This window comes from Pleurodeles waltl, chromosome 8, assembly GCF_031143425.1.
Source record: "Pleurodeles waltl isolate 20211129_DDA chromosome 8, aPleWal1.hap1.20221129, whole genome shotgun sequence".
Classification (NCBI taxonomy): domain Eukaryota; kingdom Metazoa; phylum Chordata; class Amphibia; order Caudata; family Salamandridae; genus Pleurodeles; species Pleurodeles waltl.
In genome coordinates, this window is record NC_090447.1 from 1184672155 (window position 1) to 1184691340 (window position 19186).

The 19186-nt window shown below is 54.9% G+C and overlaps 1 protein-coding gene across 4 annotated transcripts in view; it reads right to left on the minus strand.

Annotated features, from left to right (window-relative positions):
- Positions 1-1598: 1598 nt before the first annotated feature.
- AKAP11 (A-kinase anchoring protein 11) overlaps positions 1599-19186 on the minus strand; it is a 235493-nt gene continuing 217905 nt past the window's right edge. For all 4 annotated transcript variants that reach the window (XM_069205425.1, XM_069205423.1, XM_069205426.1 and 1 more), the window contains one exon: positions 1599-3905. In XM_069205425.1, the coding sequence (XP_069061526.1) occupies positions 3759-3905 (147 nt within the window). In that variant the 3' untranslated portion in view covers positions 1599-3758. The remainder of the gene's footprint in view (positions 3906-19186) is intronic.

The following is a 19186-nucleotide window of genomic DNA, read 5'->3' on the forward strand; positions in this document are numbered from 1 at the left end:
ATAAAATTGATTTAACATATGCATGTTTTTTCACCTGGCTGGGATTTATATACAAATGTATAATTGACACCAGTGTTGGTTTGTTGTTAAAGGCCAGGCCATGTATGCTTACCACATGACATCCCTCGTTGATTTATATCAGACCTACACCTTGACAACTAGATCTAATTTTACATATGTTGCTAGGCCTCCCATGTGTCTTCCAAACAAATTCTTCTTTTGTGCAGGAGTCTGAGTTAAGAAGCCAGGAATGGGTAAATGCTCCACCAACCAGGTTTCTTGGAAGCACAAAATATCAGCGTTGTTCACAAACTTCTTAACAGTGAACTTGCAATAAGGGAATTCAGGCCAGCCACATTCCAGCTTACTAGTTTGATCAAAAGTTTGTAATTTTGGGATGTAATCCTTTATGGCTAAGGAAGCGTCTTTACTATTGTGGTCAGGGCTGCAGGGAGCCAATCCCATTTCCGCCAACTTTGGTCACTGAAGTCACGTCTCAAATCTGCGTGTTGTATGACTCCTGTACCCCTTGTCACCTGTATAGTAATTCTTTTGTCCATCGTCAGAGGATTGATCGCAGGAGTTCTTATCAGGATGCTGGATAGTTTCTTATCTGAGTAAGGCTGTTTTCTCACTGACAAGATGCGTGGGTATTTTTCTATTTCTGGTTTGCTAATTATGCCCCAGCTTATTAACAAGCCCCCGTTTTCAAGGATCCTTTCTACAATGCTCCGTTCAGTCCATGTTGTCAGACTCTCTCTGGCTGATCTAAGAATATGTATTGAAGTTTACAATAAACAGTTCCCCAGAGGTAAGATTAGAATGCAATGATATATTGTCCATAAAACGAAATATGTTTGACCTATTAAGAATGTCCCAAAGCCCCTATGATGCATATAGCGGGGTGAAAATTAAGGCAGACTATTCAGAATTCCTCAGACACTTTATATTATTTATGCTTAGTTTCTTGTGATGTTCCTGCACATGAACAGACTGGTATATGCCAGGGGCCTCCAGAATATTTGTGTAGTCTGGTTGCCGGTGGTTTTGCCCTGTGCTCAAGTCTTGCGCCTGTTCTGCAGGCACGGCCTCCCTGGGCAGAGGTACCTCTTGCAAGAGTCCCTGTTCCTGATGGTCCCATATTTGTTCAGTTGCTACACATTGCTTTCTTTAAAAACACAAGGACTTAGGAAGCATATCCACAAATATACCGCAACAAGTGCACCTGATAATTCAGGTGTAAGAGTAGATATACAGCAGTGTCCAAAATGTAGTGATACATGGAAATGTAATGGTAAATGTTCGCAACTACCCATTAAGTTGCATCGTCAAGAGTATTTGCTACATTTGCATTTCTCTTAGCACTCCTTTGACACTTCCCTACAAAAGCCCACTTCTATGGAATTTATGCACAATGTGTGCAAGTCCCACAAACGTATTATATGCAGCCACACGCTTAGCTCACGTGTTTCTGCATAAGTGAATTGCCACTAAGAAATGTACATGTCTGTCTGGTACAATTTTCTCAGTACGCCATTCATACTCGCACATAGGAAATGTTACCTAAACAAGCCTGTGAGGCAAACAGATTATACACATTTCCAACAAACATTAATTTATTATTTATAGTTAAGATTACTGCCATCAAAATAGATTCCACAAACGGATCTTGTGAAGGTCAACAAAACATTTTCAGAGTCGTGTGTTTCCAACTGAATGGCTGTGTTAAGCGCCTAGTGGCGATTTAGTGGAGATTCTCTTGCCAGAGCAGGTCGAAACCTTGTGAACTTTCAAAGTGTGAGTGAAACAAACACCGATACATAATTTTTGAAATATATGTCCGTGTAGGGCTGGTCATTTTTATTGCCTAGAACAAAACCAATAAGCAAACAGTATGTGACCATACGCAACTGTTACATGAAGGCATACAGTTAGGGAATTATTTCTCTCAGGACAGAATGGCTCAAGATTTAAAACATTCAACATACACTAAAAAATAAAATAAAAACCTTAACAAATACACCATAAATTTAAAATTAATCTACAGTATTCACGTTACAGTATTGTGCAATTGAAACATCATAGCTGAGCAGTACAGACAATGCTAAAAACGATGATTTCTGACTTTTATTCTAATTCACTTCTGTTTCCACTTTCTTTAAAATAGTCAAAGGCAAACATAAAATCATTTATGCTGGGACAAATATTCTTAAGTGAAAACTTAAAAATAAACATACTAACTTGAAAAGAGACCATATAATAGGTATTCCAAAACATTCTGCATAACTGATGCGAATATAAAATAAAGTGACTTAGGATAAGTCAGCCTAAAAATCAAAAACTGTCCTGTGTGAGGCCTTGTTTTACATTTCTGAAGATACCAAAAAGGTTATGAATGCATTAGTCGCAGTAAATAACAGAAGACTTTCCAGGAGGCACAGCTATGAGACAGCTCGACGTGGCTTTCATCATTTCTACCAGATGAAAACAAAAGATGCGTTGAGAGCTGGTCATAGGGCATGAGGCTACAAGATGGCTAGACTTTCTACTACTCTAGGTATTTCCCACCTCCAAGGAACCCATAACTTTACACAAGATCGCAAGGGGAAGACTTATGGAGAACAAGAGAATGGGACAGCTTTAGTTTGAGGAGATGGGTCTTTACCTCTTAATAGGTTGATGCTACAATGGAAAACAAGGGTGTGGAAAGAAACGCACTCAAGATGGTACAGATCAACTAACCATACTGCAAACCTGCTCTCTTATCCAGTAATTAATTAAATACAAGAAATAAAAAAACGGTACTGAAAGATTCTGATTTGCTTTCCTTGAGGAATGCGACATGATTCAATAAAGTCTCCAAACTGCAAGCTTCATTGTAGTTTGGTTTCATGGCAATGAAGTCACAGAAATTCACCATGGTGGCTGTCCAAGTGTGAGGAATGGCTCTCATCGCTGATTTTTTTTTTTATACTACTGCAGACCAAAAGCATATTAAATAATTTGTTTATTAAATTAATATTTCATCTTTATTAGCACAGGTAACGTTTGTAATATGCAAACTATACTTCACCTTCTTTAGCAGCTTTGAACGAAATAGCTGCATTCAGTTTTACAGTACCACCCGCTGAAGACAGCCATTAATAATACTGCCGGAGTTTCTCACTTGCCACTACAAAAGCAGCATTTCATTTCAACAGATGCAGGCTGGCCCGTATCGGCACAATGGAAGAAGAGCAGGTCAACAATGGCAACGGCAAAGATATATACATCGTATCTCTGCATTCCTCCAGCTCTAGCCGCCTAGAATTTCACTCCAACTTTTAAGTGCTTCAATTTTAAAGTTTGTTACCTTAGACTCAAGTCCAGGATCATACAATGCGTGCGCATGAGGATTTGAAATTGTGATTCAATGCTGCACACCTGCGGCTGAACAGCAAAACCACTTACCTTCATCTGGTAAGATCCTTGACGCAGACCCTCTTTCTGTCTGAACCCAAAATACTAGTAAACACGGCAAAGCACAGATGGTCACAACGTTCAGATATCGAACAGGAAAAAAGCTTAGTATTTGCTAAACCGTATTTACACTCACAGCGCGACAACCCAAAGCTACACAATATTTTCTGCTCTCCAATTTTCCTTGAATTGCCGCTAACGTACAATACAGCTTCCTTTGGCAGACCTATTTCATGATGCACAAGTGCTCCTGCATTTACATTTCTCTATCCCATCGTTGCTGGGAGTTGTATTGATGATCACACGTTCTCCAGAATCCAACCGAATAAAGGTTTGTGTGGCCCTCTTTCTGATTCTGAAGTCTTCTCCATTATTTCACAGTACTTCAGCACAGCGTGCAAGAGGTCGCCAACTTTCCAATCTTTTTCGCGCAGTCTTTTTGAAAGCTGGGAATAAAGAGATGAAAAGCGCTCAGCTATGGTAGCAAAATACATGGAACTGCTAAAGTGGATGATAATAAAAATGTGCTTTAAAGGCCGTTACTGGAAGTATGAGGTAATGAATGCCCAATCATGCAACTGAAAAAATGCTGCAACAAGGAAAGGCAAATTATTATATGTATAACTAGGTCCTTAAGGGATAGTAGCTAGAAGATTTGTTTGTAGCATTATCATCTAACGTGTTAATACATTTGTTGATAGAAATCCCAATTCCGTATAAAATACAGACTGAACGAAGATTCATGGGCTTCAGAAGGAACCAGCTACACTTCTGCCTGGGTGTCAGAGAAGTACAGGTGGCAGCTTCACAACTCTTTAATAACATGGGCACTATCCAGAGATCAGCCAACAGCAAACATCAGTTACATTCAACAGCTAATATTCAAAATGTTAGTCACCAACAATGATCTCGGACTGGATATGGAATGGCGGAGAGGGTACTCAGTCACAAACGCAACAGAGTACCCTATCTGCCAAACCTTTATTCCACTTGCTCGATTTAGGATCGGGTCATCTTTCCAATGGCAGTTTCCTCGCTGGCTCCGCCACTGGAACTCTTACTCCATTTTATAATGTGAGCCATAACTAAGCTGAATCACCCTCTGAGCCATCTCCAAAGAGGATGGGTTTGGCAGGCTCATAGCTAAGTGACATTACAAGAGCATAAAGCTACAGCACCTGATGAGACCATTTTCTTTACCATCACATCAAACAGCATCCATACCACAATTATCAGGGTAGATGAAGAAAAAGGTGGAGTGAACACATTAAGATTTAAGGAGAAATGCCAAACAACAAAGGAAGGCTACAGGTTACGAACACTGAAAATCTGGCTTACCAGGAGCAAAGATGGAGATTGCTGGAGCACAAGATGACTGACTACAAATACACTTAACGCACTCATCAGTATCTCTTTAAAGAGTAGCAAAGACTATAAAGAAGAAGGGCTAGTCTGGAGAACTTCAGCCAACAAACTTGTCTCAACCTGCAACAGTTAGGGGAAAATTCAAGACTTTGGTAGGTTTCTGCAAAGCTCCAAGCAAAGAAGAGATGCCATCAAAAGGAAGATCTGGGTTCTATTCAAGATCAACCACAGGATCTGACTTCCAATCCCTGGTATCATGAAAGGCCTGAGACAAATAACCCTGTGACTCTAAAGAAGAGAAGACATGAAATGCCTCTGGCAGTTATCAATGGCCCCACACCCCACCCCAAAAGCCATAATGGATGAAGCCAAGGTAACAAAATAGAAACCAGAGTTTGGTCCAAGACTCTGAGACCACAATTGTGAGGTTCAAGAAGCCACATTAGCAGGAACAGTCCCAAAGCCATGATCTAGTCCATTTGACGAGACAACAGACATCTATGAAGCCAGGTATATCCTTACACCATCATTATCATGGACTACAAAAAACACTGGCAAACATTTGGGTGGCCAAATTGAGAGTGGTGGGGCTGGGACAGAGCTGACCAGGTAGTTGAAGCTGACCAATGCCAATGCGAAGGCCGATGGCGGAGGGGCTTACACCAGGTACAGTAAGGAGATGAACAGGTGCTCGAAGACATTTGGTGCAGGCCAGCAGCTGCCACTAGAGGGGCATATGATTAGCCCAAAAACTCCAGAGTCCGAAGGTGATCCAGAGAGAGCTGCAGTAGGCTTGTGCCTTGTCAGCAGAACCTGGGTGAATGCAGACCCCCGAGCAAGGTCATATTTAGGTGCCAGAAACAGTGGGAGTGGATTTGCTGCTACACGTGTCAGAACAGGTAAAAAATAGATTTTTATTTAAAAAGAGCTGTGTATCTTTCACAAAACTGACCTTTAAAAGGTCTTCTTCCAATCTAACCCCGCGTTTTCACCACCCTTTGCAAAAGCGTGTGAAATGTGAACAAGTCATCAGAAGGTAATGGTCTGTTGAGGTATCCCAATAGCACTGAATGGTAATAACGTACCACATTTTATTCTCATGATCCACTTATACTGTAAACTATCCTCTACCAGAGGGTCATGAGAATACTCAAGTATCACATTTTCTCCTTCATGATTAGCTGATGACACCTACACAGCAAGGTTATGTTGATGAATTGCCTCAAATGCATTATTCTTATTAGGTTCTGTTTATACGTTCTAGTTTCATAGTTTCTCTAACAGCATTTTTTGTCCTTCAAAGTCTTACTTTTCAAGCTTGAAAAATTGTTGAATTTCTCAACTCCAAAAATCTTAGTGGATTTTTAATTATACTTATTTTGAGAAAGCTGAATTTCTAGAAGAATGTATTTTTGTTTACCATGATCAATCGCTTTGGAAGTCAAATCAAATCTCTCTTGAGCATAATTTAGGTGTCTCTTTTTCGACAGAGGAGATACTGTTGTCTTTGACTTCAGGTAGAAACCAGTGCCCTCAACACAGTATTTATTGAGGTGCTCTGTCAGTGGATCCAATCTAAATGCCACTGCCTGATAAGCCCCCCTTTTCTTCTCTTGTATTATGGTACTTGCTGTACCTCATCTGTTGGTGACTTGAGACCAGATTTAGATCTTGGCGAAGGGGTATACTCTGACACAAACGTGACACCATGTCTGCCATATTACGATCCCATTATATCCTATGGAGATTGCAATACAGCGGTGGGATATCCTTCATGTCTGTGATGTAGTATTTCATCTGGCAAGGTCTAAATCAGGCCCTAAGGCTGGAATAATTTTGATGTTCCATTAGATGAAAGGCCTTTCTCTATCTTTACCCCTCTTGGTTATGTGTCAGATTATATTTTTGTCCTGAAAATACAAAACTTGGGGCTTGAGTCTAAATGTCGACATTAGCTCAGGGATTGTCTTAAGAAAATCATCATAATCAAGGACCATATTCAGACTGAACTTGAAACTAAGTGGAAATAAGGGACACCCCAGTGTACATATTTGTAAAATATTATACAGTTGACTTCACTTTCACTTATAAGCACCATATTGTCTACACTGTTGCCAACTGATATCTGAACCAAGGAGATGACAATAAGACTATTTTGCATTTTGAAAGATCTCTATTGTATTTGATAAAACAAGTTTGGTGTAAACAGGCTCATACATATGGGACAGAGCTGCTGTGGAATGAGATCTACAGAACTACTGTTCTAAATTCTTACGATATACCCTGGTTTTCTGTATTTGGGCAGAAAGGGTTTGGTCCTGCCTTTTTTGTACATTGGTACTTGAAAACTTTCACTCTAACATGACCTGGTTTAAGAAAGAATATTCCTACTCTGTTCCCTTTTATGAGAATGTGTTCTTCAAAGGGCTTGATGACATAGTATTGGCAGTGGGCTTGGACAAACCATGTGAGAAACACATAGGTGGCTATCTTGCCAGGCCACATCCCATTAGTACTGAGTACTGCTTCACTTGAGGTTGCGCAGGGTTCATCTCTGACCCATCTCTCTCGCAAGAGCCTCCCTATGTCTACTTTCTATCAATGTTGCGAGTGAGGCCATATTCCTGTCACCACTGCCCGCTCCTATTGAAGTCTATCCTTCATTGTAAGGAGGACACTGCTATCATATTTCCTAGTATGGAGGACAACCTAGTCAGCAAATGTACCAAGAGCTTCTGCCTTTATAGTCTTAACTGCCGCTCTCTACCCGGCATAAGTTGGATATCTTTGTTTCTGGACAACTTGCACCTGGATGTTCTGTTCCTAACAGAGACCTACCAAACAGTCTGCTCCTGACATGGTGTTTGAAGTACCGGAAGGCTATCCCATTGTTTGGTGTGAATGGATAGATAAATTAGGTGCCGGTATATCAACACTCTATGTGTTTCTCTTGCGAATCTATGGAGTTTTGATCCCGGAGTGTGAAGGGTTGTTTTTTTCTCCTTGAACCTCTCTCGCCACAGGGTAAACGGAGGGTGGGTGGGTGGGTGGGGAGGGTAAACGGAGGGTGGGTGGGTGGGTGGGGAGGGTAAACGGAGGGTGGGTGGTGGGGGGGTAAACGGTGGGTGGGTGGGTGGGGGGTAAACGGACGGTGGGTGGGTGGGGGGTTAAACGGAGGGTGGGTGGGGGGTTAAACGGAGGGTGGGTGGGTGGGGGGTTAAACGGAGGGTGGGTGGGTGGGTGGGGAGGGTAAACGGAGGGTGGGTGGGTGGGGAGGGTAAACAGAGGGTGGGTGGGTGGGGGGGGGGGGGGTAAACGGTGGGTGGGTGGGGGGGGGGGTAAACGGTGGGTGGGTGGGTGGGGGGTAAACGGACGGTGGGTGGGTCGGGGGTTAAACGGAGGGTGGGTGGGGGGGGGTAAACGGAGGGTGGGTGGGTGGGGGGGGTAAACGGAGGGTGGGTGGGTGGACGGGGGGGGTAAACGGAGGGCGGGTGGGTATTTTGGGGGGTAAACGGAGGGTGGGTGTGGGGGGTAAACGGAGGGTGGGTGGGGGGGGTAAACTGAGGGTGCGGGGTAAACGGAGGGTGGGTTAAACGGAGGGTGGGTGGGGGGGTAAACGGAGGGTGGGTGGGTGGGTGGCGGGGGGGTAAACGGAGGGCGGGTGGGTGGGGGGGTAAACGGAGGGTGGGTGGGTGAGGGGGGGGGTAAACGGAGGGTGGGTGGGTGAGGGGGGGGTAAACGGAGGGTGGGTGGGTGAGGGGGGGGGTAAACGAAGGGTGGGTGGGTGGGGGGGTAAACGGAGGGTGGGAGGGTGGGTGGGGGGGTGGGGTAAACGGAGGGTGGGTGGGGGGGGTGGTAAACGGAGGGTGGGTGGGTGTGGTAAACGGAGGGTGGGTGGGTTGGTGGGGTAAACGAAGGGTGGGTGGGTGGATGGGGTAAACAAAGGGTGGGGTAAACAGAGGGTGGGTGGGTAAACCGAGGGGGGGGGGGGTAAACCGAGGGTGGGTAAACGGAGGGTGGGTGGGTGGTTGGGTGTGGGTAAACGGAGGGTGGGTGGGTGGGCTAAACGGAGGGTGGGTGGGTGGTGGGGGGGGTAAACGGAGGGTGGGTGGGTGGGGGGGGGGTAAACCGAGGGTGGGTGGGAGGGTGGGGGGGGGGTAAACCGAGGGTGGGTGGGGGGGGGGAAAAGGAGGGTGGGTGGGAGGGTGGGGGGGGAAAAGGAGGGTGGGTGGGAGGGTGGGGGGGGAAAAGGAGGGTGGGTGGATGGGGGGGGAAAAGGAGGGTGGGTGGATGGGGGGGGGAAAAGGAGGGTGGGTGGGTGGGGGGGGGAAAAGGAGGGTGGGTGGGTGGGGGGGGGGGAAAAGGAGGGTGGGTGGGTGGGGGGGGGAAAAGGAGGGTGGGTGGGTGGGGGGGGGGAAAAGGAGGGTGGGTGGGTGGGGGGAAAAGGAGGGTGGGTGGGGGGGGGAAAAGGAGGGTGGGTGGGTGGGGGGGGGAAAAGGAGGGTGGGTGGGTGGGGGGGGAAAAGGAGGGTGGGTGGGTGGGGGGGGAAAAGGAGGGTGGGTGGGTGGGGGGGGGGAAAAGGAGGGTGGGTGGGTGGGTGGGGGGGGGGGAAAAGGAGGGTGGGTGGGTGGGGGGGGGGAAAAGGAGGGTGGGTGGGTGGGTGGGGGGGAAAAGGAGGGTGGGTGGGTGGGTGGGAAAAGGTGGGTGGGTGGGTGGGGGGGAAAAGGTGGGTGGGTGGGTGGGGGGGAAAAGGAGGGTGGGTGGGGGGGGGGAAAGGAGGGTGGGAGGGTGGGTGGGTGGGTGGGGGGGGGAAAGGAGGGTGGGTGGGTGGGTGGGGGGGGAAAGGAGGGTGGGAAAGGAGGGTGGGTGGTGGGTGGGGGGGGGGGGAAAGGAGGGTGGGTGGGTGGGTGGGGTGGGGAAAAGGAGGGTGGGTGGGTGGGTGGGGTGGGGAAAAGGAGGGTGGGTGGGTGGGTGGGGAAAAGGAGGGTGGGTGGGTGGGGTGGGGAAAAGGAGGGTGGGTGGGTGGGGTGGGGAAAAGGAGGGTGGGTGGGTGGGGGTGGGGAAAAGGAGGGTGGGTGGGTGGGGTGGGGAAACGGAGGGTGGGTGGGTGGGTGGGGAAACGGTGGGTGGGTGGGTGGGGAAACGGAGGGTGGGGAAAAGGAGGGTGGGTGGGTGGGGGGGGAAAGGAGGGTGGGTGGGGAAAAGGAGGGTGGGTGGGTGGGGGGGCATACGGTGGGTGGGTGGGGGATACGGAGGGTGGGTGGGTGGGGGGGGTAAACGGAGGGAGGGTGGGTGGGTGGGGGGGGGGGTAAACGGAGGGAGGGTGGGTGGGTGGGGGGGGGTAAACGGAGGGAGGGTGGGGTAAACGGAGGGAGGGTGGGTGGGTGGGGGGGGGGGGGGTAAACGGAGGGTGGGTGGGTAAACGGAGGGTGGGTGGGTGGGTGGGGGGGGGTAAACGGAGGGTGGGTGGGGTAAACGGAGGGTGGGTGGGTGGGGGGGGGTAAACGGAGGGTCGGTGGGGGAAAACAGAGGGTCGGTGGGGGAAAACAGAGGGTCGGTTGGGGGAAAACAGAGGGACGGTGGGTGGGTGGGGGAAAACAGAGGGACGGTGGGTGGGTGGGTGGGGGAAAACAGAGGGACGGTGGGTGGGTGGGTGGGGGAAAACAGAGGGACGGTGGGTGGGTGGGTGGGGGAAAACAGAGGGACGGTGGGTGGGTGGGTGGGGGAAAACAGAGGGACGGTGGGTGGGTGGGTGGGGGGAAAACAGAGGGACGGTTGGGTGGGGGAAAACAGAGGGACAGTGGGTGGGGGAAAACAGAGGGACGGTGGGTGGGGGAAAACAGAGGGACAGTGGGTGGGGGAAAACAGAGGGACGGTGGGTGGGTGGGGGAAAACAGAGGGACGGTGGGTGGGTGGGTGGGGGAAAACAGAGGGACGGTGGGTGGGTGGGTGGGGGAAAACAGAGGGACGGTGGGTGGGTGGGTGGGGGAAAACAGAGGGACGGTGGGTGGGTGGGTGGGGGAAAACAGAGGGACGGTGGGTGGGTGGGTGGGGGAAAACAGAGGGACGGTTGGGTGGGGGAAAACAGAGGGACAGTGGGTGGGTGGGTGAAAACAGAGGGACGGTGGGTGGGTGGGTGGGGGAAAACAGAGGGACGGTGGGTGGGTGGGTGGGGGAAAACAGAGGGACGGTGGGTGGGTGGGTGGGGGAAAACAGAGGGACGGTGGGTGGGTGGGTGGGGGAAAACAGAGGGACGGTGGGTGGGTGGGTGGGGGAAAACAGAGGGACGGTGGGTGGGTGGGTGGGGGAAAACAGAGGGACGGTGGGTGGGTGGGTGGGGGAAAACAGAGGGACGGTGGGTGGGTGGGTGGGGGAAAACAGAGGGACGGTGGGTGGGTGGGTGGGGGAAAACAGAGGGACGGTGGGTGGGTGGGTGGGGGAAAACAGAGGGACGGTGGGTGGGGGAAAACAGAGGGACGGTTGAAAACAGAGGGATGGGTGAAAACAGAGGGACGGTGGGTGGGTGGGTGGGTGAAAACAGAGGGACGGTGGGTGGGTGGGAGAAAACAGGGACGGTGGGTGGGTGGGGTAAAACAGAGGGACGGTGGGTGGGTGGGTGGGTGGGGGAAATACAGAGGGATATGGGGGAAATACAGAGGGACGGTGGGTGGGTGGGTGGGGGAAATACAGAGGGACGGTGGGTGGGTGGGTGGGGGAACAGAGGGACAGTGGGTGGGTGGGGGAAAACAGAGGGACGGTCTAGGGGAAAGAGAGGGACGGTCTGGGGGAAAACAGAGGGACAGTCTAGGGGAAAGAGAGGGACGGTCTGGGGGAAAACAGAGGGACAGTCTGGGGGAAAACAGAGGGACAGTCTGGGGGAAAACAGAGGGACAGTCTGGGGGGAAAACAGAGGGACAGTCTGGGGGAAAACAGAGGGACAGTCTGGGGGAAAACAGAGGGACAGTCTGGGGGAAAACAGAGGGACAGTCTGGGGGAAAACAGAGGGACAGTCTGGGGGGAAACAGAGGGACAGTCTGGGGGGAAACAGAGGGACAGTGGGTGGGTGGGGGAAAACAGAGGGACAGTGGGTAAAAACAGAGGGACAGTGGGTGGGTGGGGAGAAAACAGAGGGACAGTGGGTGGGAGAAAACAGAGGGACAGTGGGTGGGTGGGTGGGGAGAAAACAGAGGGACAGTGGGTGGGTGGGTGGGGAGAAAACAGAGGGACAGTGGGTGGGTGGGTGGGGAGAAAACAGAGGGACAGTGGGTGGGTTGGTGGGACAGATTGGGGAGAAAACAGAGGGACGGTGGGTGGGTGGGGAGAAAACAGAGGGACAGTGGGTGGGTGGGTGGGGGGAAAAACAGAGGGACAGTGGGTGGGGGGAGAAAACAGAGGGACAGTGGGTGGGTGGGTGGGGAGAAAACAGAGGGACAGTGGGAGGGTGGGTGGGGAGAAAACAGAGGGACAGTGGGTGGGTGGGTGGGGAGAAAACAGAGGGACAGTGGGTGGGTGGGGAGAAAACAGAGGGACAGTGGGAGGGTGGGTGGGGAGAAAACAGAGGGACAGTGGGTGGGTGGGTGGGGAGAAAACAGAGGGACAGTGGGTGGGTGGGTGGGGAGAAAACAGAGGGACAGTGGGTGGGTGGGTGGGGGGAAAACAGAGGGACAGTGGGTGGGGGGAAAACAGAGGGACAGTGGGTGGGTGGGTGGGGGGAAAACAGAGGGACAGTGGGTGGGTGGGTGGGGGGAAAACAGAGGGACAGTGGGTGGGTGGGTGGGGGGAAAACAGAGGGACAGTGGGTGGGTGGGTGGACGGAAAACAGGGGGACAGTGGGTGGGTGGAAAACAGGGGGACAGTGGGTGGGTGGGTGGGTGGAAAACAGGGGGACAGTGGGTGGGTGGGTGGGTGGAAAACAGGGGGACAGTGGGTGGGTGGGGGGAAAACAGGGGGACAGTGGGTGGGTGGGTGGGGGGAAAACAGGGGGACAGTGGGTGGGTGGGTGGGGGGAAAACGGGGACAGTGGGTGGGTGGGTGGGGGGAAAACAGGGGGACAGTGGGTGGGTGGGTGGGGGGAAAACAGGGGGACAGTGGGTGGGTGGGTGGGGGGAAAACAGGGGGACAGTGGGTGGGTGGGTGGGGGGAAAACAGGGGGACAGTGGGTGGGTGGGTGGGGGGAAAACAGGGGGACAGTGGGTGGGTGGGTGGGGGGAAAACAGGGGGACAGTGGGTGGTTGGTTGGGGGGAAAACAGGGGGACAGTGGGTGGGTGGGTGGGGGTTAAACAGGGGGACAGTGGGTGGGTGGGGGGTTAAACAGGGGGACAGTGGGTGGGTGGGTGGGGGGTTAAACAGGGGGACAGTGGGTGGGTGGGTGGGGGGAAAACAGGGGGACAGTGGGTGGGTGGGTGGGGGGAAAACAGGGGGACAGTGGGTGGGTGGGTGGGGGGAAAACAGGGGGACAGTGGGTGGGTGGGTGGGGGGAAAACAGGGGGACAGTGGGTGGGTGGGTGGGGGGAAAACAGGGGGACAGTGGGTGGGTGGGGGGAAAACAGGGGGACAGTGGGTGGGTGGGGGGAAAACAGGGGGACAGTGGGTGGGTGGGTGGGGGGAAAACAGGGGGACAGTGGGTGGGTGGGTGGGGGGAAAACAGGGGGACAGTGGGTGGGTGGGTGGGGGGAAAACAGGGGGACAGTGGGTGGGTGGGTGGGGGGAAAACAGGGGGACAGTGGGTGGGTGGGTGGGGGGAAAACAGGGGGACAGTGGGTGGGTGGGTGGGCGGAAACAGGGGGACAGTGGGTGGGTGGGTGGGGGGAAAACAGAGGGACAGTGGGTGGGTGGGTGGGGGGAAAACAGAGGGACAGTGGGTGGGTGGGTGGGGGGAAAACAGAGGGACAGTGGGTGGGTGGGTGGGGGGAAAACAGAGGGACAGTGGGTGGGTGGGTGGGGGGAAAACAGAGGGACAGTGGGTGGGTGGGTGGGGGGAAAACAGAGGGACAGTGGGTGGGTGGGTGGGGGGAAAACAGAGGGACAGTGGGTGGGTGGGTGGGGGGAAAACAGAGGGACAGTGGGTGGGTGGGTGGGGGGAAAACAGAGGGACAGTGGGTGGGTGGGTGGGGGGAAAACAGAGGGACAGTGGGTGGGTGGGTGGGGGGAAAACAGAGGGACAGTGGGTGGGTGGGTGGATGGAAAACAGAGGGACAGTGGGTGGGTGGGTGGGGGGGAAAACAGAGGGACAGTGGGTGGGTGGGTGGGGGGAAAACAGAGGGACAGTGGGTGGGTGGGTGGGGGGAAAACAGAGGGACAGTGGGTGGGTGGGTGGGGGGAAAACAGAGGGACAGTGGGTGGGTGGGGGGAAAACAGAGGGACAGTGGGTGGGTGGGGGGGAAAACAGAGGGGCAGTGGGTGGGTGGGTGGGGGGAAAACAGAGGGGCAGTGGGTGGGTGGGTGGGGGGAAAACAGAGGGGCAGTGGGTGGGTGGGTGGGGGGAAAACAGAGGGGCAGTGGGTGGGTGGGTGGGGGGAAAACAGAGGGGCAGTGGGTGGGTGGGTGGGGGGAAAACAGAGGGGCAGTGGGTGGGTGGGTGGGGGGAAAACAGAGGGGCAGTGGGTGGGTGGGTGGGGGGAAAACAGAGGGGCAGTGGGTGGGTGGGTGGGGGGAAAACAGAGGGGCAGTGGGTGGGTGGGTGGGGGGAAAACAGAGGGGCAGTGGGTGGGTGGGTGGGGGGAAAACAGAGGGGCAGTGGGTGGGTGGGTGGGGGGAAAACAGAGGGGCAGTGGGTGGGTGGGTGGGGGGAAAACAGAGGGGCGGTGGGTGGGTGGGGGGAAAACAGAGGGGCAGTGGGTGGGTGGGTGGGGGGAAAACAGAGGGACAGAGGGTGGGTGGGTGGGGGGGAAAACAGAGGGTGGGTGGGTGGGTGGGGGGAAAACAGAGGGTGGGTGGGTGACAGGGGGGAAAACAGAGGGGAAAACAGAGGGACAGTGGGTGGGGGAAAACAGGGACAGTGGGTGGGTGGGTGGGGGGGAAAACAGAGGGACAGTGGGTGGGTGGGGGGGAAAACAGAGGGACAGTGGGTAAAAACAGAGGGACAGTGGGTGGGTGGGTGGGGGGGAAAACAGAGGGACGGTGGGTGGGTGGGGGGAAAACAGAGGGACAGTTGGGGGGGAAAACAGAGGGACAGTGGGTGGGTGGGTGGGGGGGGAAAACAGAGGGACAGTGGGTGGGGGGAAAACAGAGGGACAGTGGGTGGGTGGGTGGGGGGGAAACAGAGGGACAGTGGGTGGGTGGGTGGAAAAACAGAGGGACAGTGGGTGGGTGGGGGAAAAACAGAGGGACAGTGGGTGGGTGGGGGGAAAAACAGAGGGACAGTGGGTGGGTGGGTGGGGGAAAAACAGAGGGACAGTGGGTGGGTGGGTGGGGGAAAAACAGAGGGACAGTGGGTGGGTGGGTGGGTGGGGGAAAAACAGAGGGACAGTGGGTGGGTGGGTGGGGGAAAAACAGAGGGACAGTGGGTGGGTGGGGGGAAAAACAGAGGGACAGTGGGTGGGTGGGGGAAAAACAGAGGGACAGTGGGTGGGTGGGTGGGGGAAAAACAGAGGGACAGTGGGTGGGTGGGTGGGGGAAAAACAGAGGGACAGTGGGTGGGTGGGTGGGGGAAAAACAGAGGGACAGTGGGTGGGTGGGTGGGGGAAAAACAGAGGGACAGTGGGTGGGTGGGTGGGGGAAAAACAGAGGGACAGTGGGTGGGTGGGTGGGGGAAAAACAGAGGGACAGTGGGTGGGTGGGTGGGGGAAAAACAGAGGGACAGTGGGTGGGTGGGTGGGGGAAAAACAGAGGGACAGTGGGTGGGTGGGTGGGGGAAAAACAGAGGGACAGTGGGTGGGTGGGTGGGGGAAAAACAGAGGGACAGTGGGTGGGGGGAAAAACAGAGGGACAGTGGGTGGGTGGGTGGGGGAAAAACAGAGGGACAGTGGGTGGGTGGGTGGGGGAAAAACAGAGGGACAGTGGGTGGGTGGGTGGGGGAAAAACAGAGGGACAGTGGGTGGGTGGGTGGGGGAAAAACAGAGCGACAGTGGGTGGGTGGGTGGGGGAAAAACAGAGCGACAGTGGGTGGGTGGGGGAAAAACAGAGCGACAGTGGGTGGGTGGGTGGGGGAAAAACAGAGCGACAGTGGGTGGGTGGGTGGGGGAAAAACAGAGCGACAGTGGGTGGGTGGGTGGGGGAAAAACAGAGCGACAGTGGGTGGGTGGGTGGGGGAAAAACAGAGCGACAGTGGGTGGGTGGGGGAAAAACAGAGCGACAGTGGGTGGGTGGGTGGGGGAAAAACAGAGCGACAGTGGGTGGGTGGGTGGGGGAAAAACAGAGCGACAGTGGGTGGGTGGGTGGGGGAAAAACAGAGCGACAGTGGGTGGGTGGGTGGGGGAAAAACAGAGCGACAGTGGGTGGGTGGGTGGGGGAAAAACAGAGACAGTGGGTGGGTGGGTGGGGGAAAAACAGAGACAGTGGGTGGGTGGGTGGGGGAAAAACAGAGAGACGGTGGGTGGGTGGGGGAAAAACAGAGAGACAGTGGGTGGGTGGGTGGGTGGGATAAAAACAGAGGGACAGTGGGTGGGTGGGTGGGGGAAAAACAGAGGGACAGTGGGTGGGTGGGGGAAAAACAGGGACAGTGGGTGGGTGGGTGGGGGAAAAACAGAGGGACAGTGGGTGGGTGGGTGGGGGAAAAACAGAGGGACAGTGGGTGGGTGGGTGGGGGAAAAACAGAGGGACAGTGGGTGGGTGGGTGGGGGAAAAACAGAGGGACAGTGGGTGGGTGGGTGGGGGAAAAACAGAGGGACAGTGGGTGGGTGGGTGGGGGAAAAACAGAGGGACAGTGGGTGGGTGGGGGACAGTGGGTGGGTGGGGGAAAAACAGAGAAACAGAGGGACAGTGGGTGGGTGGGTGGGGGGAAAACAGAGGGACAGTTTGGGAAAACAGAGGGACAGTGGGTGGGTGGGGGGAAAACAGAGGGACAGTGGGTGGGTGGGTGGGGGAAAAACAGAGAAACAGAGGGACAGTGGGTGGGTGGGTGGGGGAAAAACAGAGAAACAGAGGGACAGTGGGTGGGTGGGTGGGGGAAAAAACAGAGAAACAGAGGGACAGTGGGTGGGTGGGTGGGGGAAAAACAGAGAAACAGAGGGACAGTGGGTGGGTGGGTGGGGGGAAAACAGAGGTACAGTTTGGGAAAACAGAGGGACAGTGGGTGGGTGGGGGGTAAACAGAGGGACAGTGGGTGGGTGGGGGGAAAACAGGGACAGTGGGTGGGTGGGTGGGGGGGAAAACAGAGGGTGGGTGGGTGGGTGGGGGGAAAACAGAGGGTGGGTGGGTGGGTGGGGGGAAAACAGAGGGTGGGTGGGTGGGTGGGGGGAAAACAGAGGGACAGTGGGTGGGTGGGTGGGGGGGAAAACAGAGGGTGGGTGGGTGGGGGGAAAACAGAGGGTGGGTGGGGGGAAAACAGAGGTGGGGTGGGTGGGTGGGGGGAAAACAGAGGTGGGGTGGGTGGGTGGGGGGAAAACAGAGGTGGGGTGGGTGGGTGGGGGGAAAACAGAGGGCGGGTGGGTGGGGGGAAAACAGAGGGCGGGTGGGTGGGTGGGGGGAAAACAGAGGGCGGGTGGGTGGGGGGGGGAAAACAGATGGGGGGGAAAACAGAGGGCGGGTGGGTGGGGGGGGGGAAAACAGAGGGCGGGTGGGTGGGTGGGTGGGAAAACAGAGGGCGGGTGGGTGGGTGGGTGGGAAAACAGAGGGCGGGTGGGAAAACAGAGGGCGGGTGGGTGGGTGGGGGGGAAAACAGAGGGCGGGTGGGTGGGGGGGAAAACATTGGGGGGGGGAAACATAGGGCGGGTGGGTGGGTGGGGGGGAAAACAGAGGGTGGGTGGGTGGGGGGGAAAACAGAGGGTGGGTGGGGTGAAAACAGAGGGTGGGTGGGTGGGGGAAAACAGAGGGTGGGTGGGTGGGTGGGGGAAAACAGAGGGTGGGTGGGTGGGTGGGGGAAAACAGAGGGTGGGTGGGTGGGTGGGGGAAAACAGAGGGTGGGTGGGTGGGTGGGGGAAAACAGAGGGTGGGGGGAAAACAGAGGGTGGGTGGGTGGGGGGAAAACAGAGGGTGGGGGGAAAACAGAGGGTGGGTGGGTGGGTGGGTGGGGGGAAAACAGAGGGTGGGTGGGTGGGTGGGGGGAAAACAGAGGGTGGGTGGGTGGGGGGGGGGAAACAGAGGGTGGGTGGGTGGGTGGGGGGGAAACAGAGGGTGGGTGGGTGGGTGGGGGAAAACAGAGGGTGGGTGGGTGGGTGGGGGAAAACAGAGGGTGGGTGGGTGGGTGGGGGAAAACAGAGGGTGGGTGGGTGGGGGAAAACAGAGGGTGGGTGGGTGGGTGGGTGGGGGGAAAACAGAGGGTGGGTGGGTGGGTGGGTGGGGGAAAACAGAGGGTGGGTGGGTGGGTGGGGGAAAACAGAGGGTGGGTGGGTGGGTGGGGGAAAACAGAGGGTGGGTGGGTGGGTGGGTGGGGGAAAACAGAGGGTGGGTGGATGGGTGGGTGGGGGAAAACAGAGGGTGGGTGGGTGGGTGGGTGGGGGAAAACAGAGGGTGGGTGGGTGGGTGGGTGGGGGAAAACAGAGGGTGGGTGGGTGGGTGGGGGAAAACAGAGGGTGGGTGGGTGGGTGGGGGAAAACAGAGGGTGGGTGGGTGGGTGGGTGGGGGAAAACAGAGGGTGGGTGGGTGGGTGGGTGGGGGAAAACAGAGGGTGGGTGGGTGGGTGGGGGAAAACAGAGGGTGGGTGAAAACAGAGGGTGGGTGGGTGGGTGGGTGAAAACAGAGGGTGGGTGGGTGGGTGGGTGAAAACAGAGGGTGGGTGGGTGGGTGGGGGAAAACAGAGGGTGGGTGGGTGGGTGGGTGGGGGAAAACAGAGGGTGGGTGGGTGGGTGGGTGGGGGAAAACAGAGGGTGGGTGGGTGGGTGGGTGGGTGGCCGAAAACAGAGGGTGGGTGGGTGGGGGAAAACAGAGGTGGGTGGGTGGGAGGGGGAAAACAGAGGGAATGGGGGAAAACAGAGGGACGGTGGGTGGGGGAAAACAGAGGGACAGTTTGGGGGAAAACAGAGGGACAGTGGGTGGGTGGGGGAAAACAGAGGGACAGTGGGTGGGGGAAAACAGAGGGACAGTGGGTGGGTGGGGGAAAACAGAGGGACGGTCTAGGGGAAAGAGAGGGACGGTCTGGGGGAAAACAGAGGGACAGTCTGGGGGAAAACAGAGGGACAGTCTGGGGGAAAACAGAGGGACAGTCTGGGGGAAAACAGAGGGACAGTCTGGGGGAAAACAGAGGGACAGTCTGGGGGAAAACAG